Source organism: Protomyctophum bolini (assembly GCF_963924005.1).
Source record: "Protomyctophum bolini genome assembly, chromosome: 1".
NCBI classification, from domain to species: Eukaryota; Metazoa; Chordata; class Actinopteri; order Myctophiformes; family Myctophidae; genus Protomyctophum; species Protomyctophum bolini.
Genome location: NC_137862.1, coordinates 46,643,603 through 46,658,464, shown reverse-complemented (window position 1 = coordinate 46,658,464; position 14,862 = coordinate 46,643,603). Strand labels below are relative to the sequence as shown.

Below are 14,862 nucleotides of genomic sequence, written 5' to 3'. Positions count from 1 at the left end.
ACACTGATATTATGATGACATGCAGATTGGGGAGACTAAGGTTCCTGTGGTCAGATGAACACACACAGATTATACTTGAAGACAGAGATGGATGAATAAGGAGCCACACGTTGCCCCGTGCAGTTCACAGCTTCGGCCATGCAGTCCGAGATTGACTAAGCAAAATGTCAGCGCTGTCCATCACAGCTAAACCACATGCAGTACTCCTGTTTACACTGTTTGCTTTATCTACATAATATGTTAATCCCTTTGTTCTTTCGGTCCGTGGAAGGAGCCGTCTTCTTCAAATAGTCCACCGTGGATGAGTGATGGACGATGCGTTAAAGTGGCAGCAGACAACCCTTCTTCATATTAATGTATGTCCACGCACACAGACATACTGTATAGACACGCACGCAAGCTTTCCTGTTTTTTTTTTACACTTCTCTTTTAATCTGACCCCATTATAGCCAGCCCTCACTATATAACTTCAAATACTTTTAGAAAAATATCAGGCCAATAGCACAGTTTATGAACAGAGCCGAGAGGACTGGGAGGATTAATTACAGCCAGCAGCCGGCTCCTGCCAGCCGTTCAGCTTTGCATTTAAAATACATTCTAATGGGACAGTTTGAGGCCACAGAGGTGCTTCCTGGTAAAGCAGAGATGTGCTGATATATCCCTGATATCCTCCTGCTCCTTCCTTCGTGATATGAGTACTTTTTATTTTTGTTGAGTAACCACTTATTTTACCCCCTTTTTCTCCAATTTAATTGCCATGACATTTAATTGCAATTGTCATGCCTACACTTGTCAGTTGTCATTTATACTTGTAGATTGGCTGTTTTTGGCGATTTGCTGCAGTGTTGTTTTGGTACTGGGTATGAGAACTTGAGGGTGGTACCGGGTACAAGTACTTGAGGGTGGTATCGGCCCCGAGTACCTGTTACCAGTATCGGTATCGGAACAACTCTTGATAAAGCATCAGTCTTGGCCAAGCGGGCAGACTGCAGATCATGGCTATGGCTTAAAGTTAGCAGTGGAGAATGATCCAATTAATGTAATCCAAATCAATAGGCCACCTTGAACATCTTTCATTCATTTATTATTGCGCTAACCCTGAAAACCCCATAATCTCTGTGACGGCTCCCTGCATTATGTGTAGTTTCTGTTTATTTCACCTTGATGTTTCACTTCAAGTTATGTGGTTATGAGTTCAGTCGTGTAATTGCTTTGGTCTTCTAAAGGTGTGCTCACGCCCCTTTAAAAAGCCTGATGAAAGGTAGATCCTTGATTTTTGCATCTCACCCACATCATGCACTCCTTCCAACATTTTGTGTTAAAACTGTTAATACCAGACACAGACCTTCACTACACAATCCACTCATGTATACACGCATTACACTAATGACTTTATTTGGTTCTGATAATTTAATAAACATCTAAATTACTTTTTAAGCCATTTAGACCTGAGGACGATGCTAAAAAAAACATTATGTCTTCTAACAGTTTTCTGAAAACCCTATGTTTCTATGTCAGTGGTGCTCAACCTTTTTCATGTCAAGGACCTTCAGAATTATATGTAATTGGCCGCCGACCCCTATCTGAAAATATGTAGTTCCAGGGACCACCCAGAAGCAAAGATTTGACTTAAAAACGTCGCTCTGAAAGAATATATATTCGAAGATTTGTGCCACATTTTCCAAAAGAATTGCGGATCTACAATACAAGCTTGTAGATCTGCTATTTTTCAATAGCTAAAGTATAACACATGCGTCTCCCCTGTTTTTTGCCATGTCCCCTGCCTCAGCTGTGCAAATGTTTCTCACTTAGTTACTTCTCACTAGTAACCTGCTCACCTATACTGTATTCAGATACAGTACAGTACCGTTTTCGTGCATGCACAAGTGGAAATGATCAGTCATTTCCACTTGTGCATGCACGAAAATGGTTTGCTTCCGTATCGACTCGACTCTAGACTGGATATCCAAACCACAACGCCAATTGATCCCCGTCTAGTTTAAATATACACTTCAAGTCATTTAGACCTTGACTGTAGTTACATGACAGCATGCATTTCAAAGGACCTTGGCTTTTCGTGACAGATCCACCCACAGTAGCTACAACATGTGGGGGGAAAGAAAATGCATTTTCGAAATAGATTATAAATGAGTCCAGACAGTTGAGTACTATCGGTATGCAACTTGAACGCCATTGATCGGAACTAGCCCAAACATTTAGACTCTCGTAGAGGGTTTTTTCGATTCTGTCACAGTCTGAGTGGGAGTGTGGGTGTGTCTGAACCACCTGCATTCTATCCCCTGCAATCATGCCCACAGTATTTAAGACTGTATTTTGTGTGTCTTAAGTACCAGTTCTTATTACCTAACTTGAGTAAACTAAAGACCTGGAGGCGTGATCAATGCCATTTGGCTATTCTGAGTGGCCAAAGAGCATTGATCACGCCTCCAGGTCTTTAGTTTACTCAAGTTAGGTAATAAGACCTGGTACTTAAGACACACAAAATACAGCCCTGTCTCTCTGCAATCTCACCAGATTGTCTTGTGACCTTCCACGCACCCAAGCCATTTTCAAGCCTTGTTTTACTGACTTCTGTTTGCTTCTTCTAGACCACGATTTTTGCCAAGCCCTTGCCGGTACTTCTGCCCTCGCTGACTGCCTTTGGAGATTGACCTTGCTTTGTACTGTTTTGATTTTTTGCCTGCCCCTTGCCTGTTTTGACGTTTTGGAATAAAAGACCTGCTTTCAGTGACTTTTGTGTCTGCATCCTGAGTCCTTTCCACGTGTGCCTGACAGATTCTGACTAATCTCTCTACGAGAGTCTAAAAGCGGGGACCTCCAAATATGGTCTAGGGAGCAACGTTTGTGCCTCAAAATCACTCTTACCTTGTACAAATGCAAAATCTAAGCTGCTTATTCTTTTGATTTAAACACCATAGGACCGTAGTTTTCAATAAAAAAGGTATTTTGATCCACTCTGTCCATACTCTGTCTCGGAATCTGCCGGCCATCTTGGTTTTCTCTCCATTGTAAATGCGCAAGAGAACCCTGGCCGCTAGGGGCGCGGCCAATGTTCTGTTGCGCATTTACAATGGAGGATTCCGAGACAGAGTGGATCAAAATACCCTTTTGTATTGAAAACTACGGTCCTACGGTGTTTAATTGGTGCTGCACACCCACCGGACAAGTGGGGCAGAATAATTTTTGCATTTGTACAAGGCAAGAGTGATTTTGAGGCACAAACGTTGCTCCCTAGACCATATTTGGGGGTCCCCGCTTTTAGACTTGTCAGATTCGTCAGAATCGAAAAGAAACTCTTTTTTGTTTGGGCTAGATCGGAACCACGATGGAAACAAGCCCCCGGGGCTTTTTGTGTTATCCTTTTAGCGTCATTGTACTTTTTGGTAACCGTTAATAAAGTATTCAATCAAATCAATCAAACTGAGTTGACGGTGCGGACACTGCACTGCTCGGTGCAGGGCAGGCACTCACTCGTTTTACGCCTCACTCTGGTGCACCTCACAAACTGCTGTCGTTGTGCCGGCCTTGTTTTCTATTGGCATCACATCGGATCCTATAAATGTGGTCCAGCCCCCTTTCTACCGAGATGTTAAATGGAGCAGAACATAATGGTCAAGGTAATGACCAGAACACAAGCTGGACATTTGTTTTTACACAACCACAGACCAGAGAATGAACACAACCACAGACCACAGACAGAGAATGAACACAACCACAGACCAGAGAATGAACACAACCACAGACCACAGACAGAGAATGAACACAACCACAGACCAGAGACAGAGAATGAACACAACCACAGACCAGAGACAGAGAATGAACACAACCACAGACCAGAGACAGAGAATGAACACAACCACAGACCAGAGACAGAGAATGAACACAACCACAGACCAGAGACAGAGAATGAACACAACCACAGACCAGAGACAGAGAATGAACACAACCACAGACAGAGAATGAACACAACCACAGACCAGAGGCAGAGAATGAACACAACCACAGACCAGAGACAGAGAATGAACACAACCACAGACCAGAGACAGAGACTGAGCACTTGCAGGTGTGCACAGCTGAGCTTTCCCAGATCTCTGGCCACGAAGACATTGTAGCGAGCTATAGGCAACAGATGGAGTTTTGCCAGAATTAAAGTAAACATTACACCGTGCACGCAGCCAACATTCCCTTACCTCTTACCGCCAACATTCCCTTAGAGCAGAAATGAGGTTCTGTAGGATAATGAAAAAGAGGGTGCTCTACTGCACAAAACAATTAATATTCATTATGCTTTGCGGGTCAATTGTTTACACTTGCAGTTAAATGAACACCGTGAACAGACAGTGAGGAGGTGTGCAGCTTTTTCTCCTGATTAGCTCCTACTGTACAGCGAGCCATGATGACATTTTATCACACACACACACACACACACACACACACACACACACACGAGTGCACCAATACATACATGTGCGCACACACACATTTATGTATGGGTGCACACACACAAATAGTTTCTCATTTTAACACACACACACACACACACACACACACACACACACACACACACACACACAGTGTGGGCCACCTGAGCTTCTTTAAATCAGGCCACAGAGTGCAGTGAGTGTTTGTATCGGTGCACTGGAGCACAGGGAGAACAAGGCCTCAGCGATGGCAGCATCTGGACCGTGAGCACTTCCCTGTCCCTAATGCCACAGCTGGGCCTCACAGGCCTACAAGGGGACCTGTGACACAGTCTGTGACAGCCAGGAAACACAAACCAAAAATGGCGATAAAACCCTTATGTTTTGTCAGGGTCACGCTGGAACAACACACCCAGGGGGAGACACGCTGTTTTGACATTAACATGAGTGAGTGCATTCACGTACGGGAATGACAGTAGAGAGAAAGAAAGAAAGAAAGAAAGAAAGAAAGAACTGACCAGATGTATCTGTATGGGTTGGATCAATGCACAATAAGAAGATCAAAAAGGCCTAAAGGGCTAAGTGTTTGAGGTGCCGGTAGGATTTTGTGTTTTATCCATGTCTGTACACCGTGTACCGGTATGCCAGTTGATAGCAGAGTTGATTGTGTGTGAGTGTGCGTGTGCGTGTGCGTGTGCATGTGCGTGTGCGCACGTGCGTGCGTGCGTACAGGCCTATAACTGGCTATATGAAAGCATTTAAGAGAAGAACATTTCAACTGTGGCTACAAGGGTGGATCCAGTGGATTTCCACTTATACATTTGTGAGACATGGCCAAAGCATTTCCGGGGGTCCCCAGCCAAAATCGTTGAGAACCCCTGCTGTACACAACTAACTGACATCAGTGTAGAAGTATGCCTCTGTATATAAAATAAAATAATTAAGCAATATTACACCAGAGAGGGTGTGTGTTATTTTGACTATTGGCACGAAGTATCACTGAAGCACTAGACAACTTTTCCCAAACTGTACACACTGCAGTGAAACATAACCGTTAGCTCGAACTCACTGTATAATAATTAAGATATTTGATCTTTACTTTGACAGATTTAGCTACCAACTCATGTAAAACATGCAAACTGCTAGCCTAGCACTCTACGAGGCTCTGTCTGATCATTTTGATTAGGGCGCGCTGTCATGCTTGTTTGAACACGGGTAAGAAACACTTTCCATCCAACAGCCGTCAGATTGCTGAAGCATCATCAGAATAATCTTGAATAATGCCCTGCACCTGAATAATAATGTCCTTTAAGCATATGTATAAATGTAGTACACACAGCGGCTGCTATATATGCTCACACACCTTATATAATAATAAAAAATAATGAATTGCATTTTTATAGCTCTTTTCCAAGTGCTCAAAGCGCTTTACAATGGTTCATTCATTCATACATTGGGAGGTGAGGCGGCGAACAGTCGACGCCAGCGTCCTCACTTCCCACGAGTGGCGAGCTAGTTTCAAAAAGGGTCCTGGGTTCAGTGTCTTGCCCAAGGACACTTCCACATGTGGACAGGAGGAGCCGCCGACCCATGGATCATTGGACGACCTGCTCTACCTCCTGAGCCACAGTCGCCCTGTAGGGTATATAATCTCAGGTACTACGTATGTGTAAATATATTTTGTGGAAAAAGTTAAGAGATTCAGTTGTACAGTTTGGTTGTACCGTTTGTGGCAAAAAAAATATCTGAGCACTACACAGAAGAAAACCCTTTACCTGTACTTTTTGTAGTAAAAGCACTCAAACTTAATATATTTTCCTGCCTTGATCCACTTATCCCCCCCCCCCCCCCCCCCCTCTCTTCTTCCCTTTCTTTGCATTTCTTGGAACCTTTGTGAACTACTGTACGCACAGAAACCACGTGATTCTCTAGAGAGAACCTAGTATTTCAACCAATCAAACAATATGCAATCATATACACTACTACACCCACAGACAGATTAAAACATTGGACGATAGTGACAGTTATTCTTGGCAAAATTCAATAGTAGTTCACACACACACACACACACACACACACACACACACACACACACACACAGCTAACCTCAAATAATGCTGCACTGATTGAAATACTGAGTTAGCGTGAATAATGGAGCACACTGAACACGATGATCTCTGACTGGGGGGATGCAATATGTACCTATGTCTGTGCTTCCATGTGTGTACATGTGTAGTGTACTGGATTTTGTGTGTGTGTGTGTGTGTGTGTGTGTGTGTGTGTGAGTCTCTACTCACCCATAGGAGGTGCTGCTGGCTCTCTTGCTTGCTGTCCTGGACCGGCTGGGCTTCAACTCTCCACTCATGCTCAGGTCTGGAAGGAACAGCAGAATGTTGAGTCCTAAATGGTCCTTTTGGTTACATGTGTACTCTGAGAGTTAAATTAACACTGAGAGTAAAATTATCACTGAGTTAAATTAACACTGAGAGTAAACACTGAGAGTTAAATTAACACTGAGAGTTAAATTAACAATGAGAGTTAAATTAACATTGAGAGTTAAATTAACACTAAGAGTTAAATTAACACAGAGTTAAAATAACACTGGGAGTTAAATTAACATCGATTGATTTTTACTGTGCACTGTTCATTTCGGAACAACACAGCATATAACACCCATAACATATCACACTATACATTTAAGTGTGTTATAATAAATGGCCGAGCCAACGCTTTGTCTTTAGTCTGTTTGTGCTTAAATTGGAGAGAGACGCTAAAAATTCGGTTCCATGCATGGCCACTAAAACTAATTCAACTTCTCTTTTTCTACATTTCAATTGACAACATACTGTAGCCACCCTGGCTTACATACACGCACGCACGCACACATGCATGCAGTCCTCCAGAGTAGACGCATGCAGCACGCCCGTGCACACACACACACACACACACACCATCTTGATGACATGCCAAACTCTCACTGCTGTGGATTACTGTAGACTGTGGATTTACGAGAAGAGAAGAGAAGAGAAGGGTGGACATTCTGACATGGACAGATGGAGGTGAATGGAGTGTGACCAAGCCAGCTGTACACACACTTGTGAGTGTTGAATAGCTGGCAGCTACAATTGATTAAATATGGGTATGAATGTGTGCAAGCAACAGTGTGCAAAATATTCTTTCTTACGACAGCCATTAATGTGAGCATCTGGTGTGTGTGTGTGTGTGTGTGTGTGTGTGTGTGTGTGTGTGTGTGTGTGTGTGTGTGTGTGTGTGTGTGTGTGTGTGTGTGTGTGTGTGTGTGTGTGGCATGCATACCTTTCTCTCCCATGGCACAAACCAATACACTGGGGTGACAAAGTTTGTGTGTCCATTATAAGAGATTATTGGGCCCTAGTTTTCAACTAACCACCACCTGGAAGACCCATCTATCTATCCATCAATCTATCCATCTATACATTTGCCTTAGAGGCCACGCCCTGTTTATCCGTAATTGTCGCTATGTTCTCGCACACCACATGTCCAACTACAGAATTTCCGCATGCAACCAAGTGCTAACTAACTTAAACTGGATCTCTTGTCCACTAGTCCCTTCCTAACATTTTACTCTAGTTTTTATTTGTTGACGAAATTGACAATATATTTAGTCTTAGTTTTAGTCATCGTAGCTTCGTTTTCATTTAGTTTTTGTCAGTGGAAAAGGGTAGTCGACGAAAAAATGTCGTCTTCGTTTTAGTCGACGAAATCAACACTGACACTACAGTGTCTTGCTAGCATAGGGCAGACAGGCTTGCAAGGCAGCAGGAATACTGTATTTCATGATGTATTTGCTGAGCTAATTGACTGCACAATAAAGCCATTACAATGTAAGAGAGATAGAGAGAAAGACAGACAGGGGAGAGAGGGAAGCATACTGCTGTGCACGGTGCACCGTTGTCTTGCATGACAGGAGAAAAGCCTCAGGTAATCTAGCTGCTGTTAAATAAAATCCTGCACGCACACGCCGCGCATGTGCACACGCACAATACATAGCCATTCATGTCTAATTGTAAGTCAAACCCCAACATAAAATAAGCTTTTTTTTGCTTCATCCACAATTATTATTGTGACAGTGTGACCAAACACTGTCGCTGTCAATGTTTTGTGCTTTACATGCTCTCTCACCGTGGCTCTGCTCAGGGATTAGTCTCCAAATGCTATATAGTATCTGGAACTACACCTCCCGAAATACGAGCATTTCCGTTCAAGAAAATATATTTTAAAATATCTTAAAATAAAATAAAATTAATATCATTTTCTGCTGAAGCAGCAAGCTATATATGCTTAGATGATTTTTATTTTTATTAGGATAAATTTGCGCGACTGTAAAGACGAGACGGAAGTGGGGAGGAAGCTTCACTTCCGCTTTATCACTTCCGCTTAGTCGCTTGCTCATGGTCAGAGCTTCAGACTGCCCCTATAGGGCCTAGGGGACACGGGGAGAACATGTGAGGGTACCTACCCTAGGGGACACAGGGAGAACATGTGAGGGTAGGGTACCCACTACCTACCCTAGGGGACACAGGGAGAACATGTGAGGGTACCCTATACCCTAGGTGACACGGGGAGAACATGTGAGGGTACCTACCCTAAGGGACACGGGGAGAACATGCAAACTCCACACAGAAAGGCCTTTCGCCAACCCCCGTCTCGGGTATGGGCACTGATGACGCGGAGGAGAGAACACGCCCCTAGCACGCACAGCGTCCCATGCAGTCTTGTCTTTGCATCTTGTTTGGATCCATCAGATACCAGCGATGACTAGTGCACTAGAGTGGATGGGATTATGGGACGGGTCATCTAACCATGCATTAATCGCGTTAACTTTCTTATCTAATTAATTTCATAAATGAATTAACTCAGTTATTTTGACAGCTCTATATATGCACAATATGGCTGGAGCTGTGTATGTATTGACGCTGGTATAATCCTTGATAGCAAACATTGATGGAAAGAATTGATTTGTTTGCAGGTGACACTGTGCAAAATTATACACATGTATGCATGTGTAGGATTAAAAAATATATACAGTATTTTCTTTTTTAATCGATACATGTGGCATTTATTGAGCATATTCATACTGTACTATATGCAAAAATAATATTGTATAGAAGTGAAATCTTTAACAAACTCAAGTCATGATCCATAAACTGTGACCAGCTGTCATTTTACACTACATTTCAGACCGGAATGTTAAACTAGCTGCGTGATTGTAGCTAATAAATGTAAATTTAAGAAGGAAGGATTAGTGGTACTGGTATCAAAATGTACTTAAAGTACCAAAAGTAGAAAGTACACATTAAGCACAATGTCCCACTTCACAAGTTTTCAAATGTATATAAAATGTTGTGAGCTTGTAGATCTGCCATTTTCAAAAGGCCTAAATGTATAGAGCTGAAGTGGTTAATGCATGTTTTATAATAATAACCAGTAAGACGCGCAAACGCGGGAAGCGAACGCAGCTCGTACATATTTGGGTTTTTGGGTTTTTTTAAGATTTATTTTTAAGTTATTATTTTTTTAAGTTTTTAACTTAGCCATAACCATATAAGGAGTCCCCAAAGCAGCTATACGTCCAAATATGGAGTGTGTTGCATCAATCACAAACAAATCACTCAGCTCCATATATGGGCACAAAGGGGGGACACACAGACATGATCTGCTAGGTCTCATAGAGTAGAAGTATCTCAAAATTGTACTTGGGTACAACTTGCGCCCTAAATGGCCAGAAGCATGCACGCATCCGCCTGGGTGACGGCAGATCAACAAATGGAATGTCAGAACAGGTCAGCTCCATATATGGAGATCTAAGGGTGGCAGCGGAGGCAGTGTCTTGAGTGTACAGGGTTTGATGAGGGCCCAGGTGGGGCCGCGCGTACATTTTTGGGCCTGTTGAGAGAACTCTAGTTTTCGCCGGCTGCCGGGCACGGCTGCACTAATAACTTTGGGGCAGGCCTGTCTAGAGTTTGAATGGACAGGAATCAGTCAAAAGGGAGAGACAAGAGGAAGGACGGGTGGGAAGGATCAACATGGAATGTCAGAACTGGTCAGCTCCATATATGGAGATCTAATGGTTTGAGGTGAGATGTAGAGTTGTTGGCCGGCTCCATATATGCAGATCTAGGTCTTCTCCATGTATGGCTATCCAGGGTTTGATGAGGTCAGTGTCGTGATCTTCATATATGGAGACGGCCATATATGGAGCGTGTCACTAGGCGTGACGGACTGACGGCCATATATGGTGGCGTGACGGACAGACTGACTGACGGACTGACAGGTTTTGCAGGTTTTCATAGTAATCTGCGACCTTTTCGGTCGCAATAATCATCTTATAAGCTTTACATTTATATAATTGGCCTCTACTGTATAAGCACATTATACCCTGCATATAACACTCCAGAAGCACTACTCAGCAGTTTATACTAAAGCAGTTTATAATAGTGACTTATGTCAAGTATCATAATATTTCATAATTACTGGTTGGTCAATCACATTTTCGGCCAAGATCACAGTGTGATTATATATCGTTGCTGTCGGGAGGAAACCTCATAACTCCATTTTTGAGGTTTTTGATGTTTTGGCATGAATCAGTGCTATGGAACACTCTTTATGTCTGGTGTGTTGTTTCGAAAATATTGAACCAATGGAAAGTAGTAAAAGGTTTTACCACTAAGTGATCATGGGGTGTTTTAAGTTAAAAAAAAACAATAGCGTTAAATCTATGCAACGACAAACAAAATCTTTACCTCTTGTCATCACGATACTGATGGTGGTCATTAAATACTTTACTTAAAGCACTGATTGACCAATTATAGTGATTTTATAGAATGGGCTTCATACAGTATAAAGTCTTTATAATGCACTGACTATAGACATGGACTTCATATATACAGTGGAAAGTGTTGCCAAAGTGACAGAGGAAATAAAAACCCTGTGAGAGCTGGCTAGGGAAACAGAGTGAGTGTGCCAAGCCAGGGCTGTCAGCTGATGCTGTAGTTAGCAATGCAGTCGCCCGGCATCAGTCCTGACGTCTCTCCCAGCTCTGTCTCCTGTCCAGAGCAGGAAACTAAACAGGAGGAGAGTGGTCTGTGCTCAATGTGAAAGATATTGCTCCAACATTACCATGTCTTTAAAGCATGTTGATTATCGTAGTATTTTTTTTTCTCTCTTTTTTTTTGCTGCGACAACGCAGTTAATATTCTATTTTACATTCTGTCTGTCGGTCAGTACGTCTGTAGGTCAGTCCAAAATCATGTCAGCGCAAACCGAGAGCTGCACGCTCACCACTTATCACCAAGTACGTACTTGTTTTTTTGTTTTGTTTTCTGGACACATATATATAGGCAAACCGACACACGATGATCAACTTATAGGTTGTAACGGTAATTCCACCATCAAGTAGGCGTACGTACACAGCCGACAGCTTCGTACATTAGTCCTGAACGTTCAATAAATCAGTCGCCACGAGAGGCTAGTTAGTCCAAGGTTGTTGTAACGGTATATAGCCCACCTGCATGGCATGCCTCTACGCTGTGTCATGCTGCTGTCATAGTGAAAGCTTCCCATCTGCTCCTATAGGTCAGAGCAGCTGGCAGCTGGGATATACAAAAGTGCAGGGAAAGCTTTGGTTTTGTATTTTTGTTTTGCCACATTAAATGTGATGTGATGGACAGTAACTATACATTTAGTTGAGTTTTACTTGAGTATGTTTACTTTTTGCTAGCACAATACTTTCACTCTGCTACATTTGAAACTGAATTATTGTACTACCTTTGACACTACATTTCTAGGAAGCTATAATATTGCGACCCAAATGTACAAAAACCTATTATTACCACTTATTACCGCCCTATTTTAAAAAAAGGGGAAAAAAAGCTTTTGGATGTAATAGCAGTTTATTTTTCATGACCAATGAAAATAACACATTCCTAATTTGTACTTAGTAAAGTTTATTTTATCATTTACAACTCTCGGCATATACAGCCCTCTGCAGTAGCCTATATCACACACCAACAATTGTGACTGAAATAAATTCAATAGACATATTAATATGATTGTAAAGTGAAGGACATCGCCTCGATAGAAACCATCACACACTATGATCTTATTCTAGTGTGTTTATTTAACCAGTTTCGACCTACCAAATTCTACAAATATCATGATAGTTTAAGTTTTCAGTTTTCTATATCAGTTATTATTTAAAAATTATATCAACTATTTCAAGGTCTTGTCAAGGACCCCCAGAATTATATGTAATTGGCCGTCAACCCACCCATCTCAAAATATGTTGTTCCAGGGACCCCCCCAGAAGCAAAGATTTGAGTTAAAAACGTTCGCTCTGAAAGAATATATTTGGTGATTTGGGCCACATTTTCACGATGTTTCGAAAATAGCAGATCTACAAGCTCGTAGCAACAGCTAAAGTACAACATATTGCTTAAAACACCAAAAGGGGTGTCCGTCCAGAATGGGTCTGAGTCTGAGAGGGTACAAATGGAACCTAAAATTGTCCATTCGGTTCCATTATTTTTCCACACTCTCACAGTTAAATTAGCACTCAGGCTTTTTCAGCTGTCCACTCGAGGGAGAGAACGTGAGCACAACTTGCCTGATGCTATAATGAGACTGTTGATCTGTACCTTAATTGTTCTACTCTGAGAGGTATACATAAAGTCTACTGTAGATATTAGTTAGCCTTTGGGGGCAGCGGTGGCCTATGGGTTAGAGGAGCGCCCGAAAGGTTGCCGGTTCGATTCCCCGGACGGGCAGGAAAAATCTGGGTGGGGAAGTGATTGTCATCACTCACCCAACACCGCTGAAGTGCCCTTGAGCAAGGCACTGAACCTGCTTAGTGGCTTAGTGGTTGCTGAAAATGAGCACTTGTGCTCAGCTGGGTGAATAAAGGATGAAAAAAAACCATTGTGTTAACCCACAAGGGTAAGGTTACATTTTGTACACTTTGAGTTTCACATGCAAAAAATTAACAATGCAGACTTTACTGTGCAGTTGTAGTTGTAAGCATTGAATGTAAAAAAAAAAAAAAAAACTAGTCACAAAGCGTTCATGAAGCCACATCGTAAAGCATCCTCGACCTCATCACACAACAAATCACACTATTTGTGCAACAACAAATCCACCCCATTGTCTGACCGCATGTATAAAGTACACACTGTGAAGTGCACGCAAGGGGAGGATAGAGTAAGCAGTAACTAATTCGAGAAAACAAGATGTGAAGTGAAGGGGTATATCAAACAGCTTGAAAAAAGAAAAGCCTCATGATAAAACCCCCAACAATGGGAGACTATAAGATCATTTACATATTTTGGATCCACTACAACAAGGATAACGCCTTTGCAACGCGCGCGCGCACACACACACACACACACACACACACACACACACACACACACACACACACACACACACACACACACACACACACACACACACACACACACACACACACACACAATACACACACACACACACACACACACACACACACACACACACACACACACACACACACAATACACACACACACACACACACACACACACACACACACACACACACACACACACACACACACAACACTAACACACACACACACACACACAAACACAACACTACTAGACGGCGTCAATACTCACATCTTGGGCTGCGGTGTTCACTCTTAAAGAGGGTCATATCATTCAGGGACACCAAACCAAACCGGGTAGGGAGGCTGAGGCTTGAGTTCTGGAGGAGGGACGGTGTCTGAAGGATTCCTTGCTACTCTCTTAACTCTCTGTCTTCCTTCCTCTGCGCTCACTGTTGTTACTGCTCTGTCCGTGTGTGTGTGTGTGTGTGTGCAGACTGTGCACTGCAGGCTGATGTTAGTCTAACAGCCTTCTTCTTACTACTGAATAGGTGACAGCCGAGCCAGAGCAGCACCAATGGGATGTACCAAGTGCTTCTCTTTGGCAGGGGGGGGTGGTGGTGGACAGGGGAAGCACTGGACTGCTCCATTAGAGCTGGCAGGGGGGGGGGGGAGTGGTGGTGGACAGGGGAGCTGGCAGGGGGGGTGGTGGTGGACAGGGGAAGCACTACTGGACTGCTCCATTAGAGCTGGCAGGGGGATTGCATGAGTCTGCAGCTGGCTTCCCCTCGGCAACAGGAACTTGGCTGCCGCTCAGGGCTTGAAATCTCTGCCCAGGCAATGGAGAGAAGCTGTGTGTGTGTGTGTATATGTGTGTGTGTGTGTGTGTGTGTGTGTGTGTGTGTGTGTGTGTGTGTGTGTGTGTGTGTGTGTGTGTGTGTGTGTGTGTGTGTGCGTGCGTGCGTGCGTGCGTGCGTGCGTATCCGCACATGTGTGCATGCGTGCACACATGTGATGTCATGT

The 14,862-nt window shown here is 43.1% G+C and overlaps 1 protein-coding gene across 1 annotated transcript in view; it reads right to left on the bottom strand.

Moving 5' to 3' along the window:
* Window positions 1-14,354, bottom strand: part of LOC308333930 (heterogeneous nuclear ribonucleoprotein C-like) — a 39,571-nt gene extending 25,217 nt beyond the window's left edge. Inside the window, exons 1-2 of the mRNA XM_080790465.1 lie at window positions 14,132-14,354; window positions 6,740-6,815 (exon numbers count right to left, since the gene is read on the bottom strand). Of these exons, the coding sequence (XP_080646591.1) occupies window positions 6,740-6,815; window positions 14,132-14,168 (113 nt within the window). The 5' untranslated portion in view covers window positions 14,169-14,354. The remainder of the gene's footprint in view (window positions 1-6,739; window positions 6,816-14,131) is intronic.
* Between the last annotated feature and the right edge of the window lie 508 nt (window positions 14,355-14,862).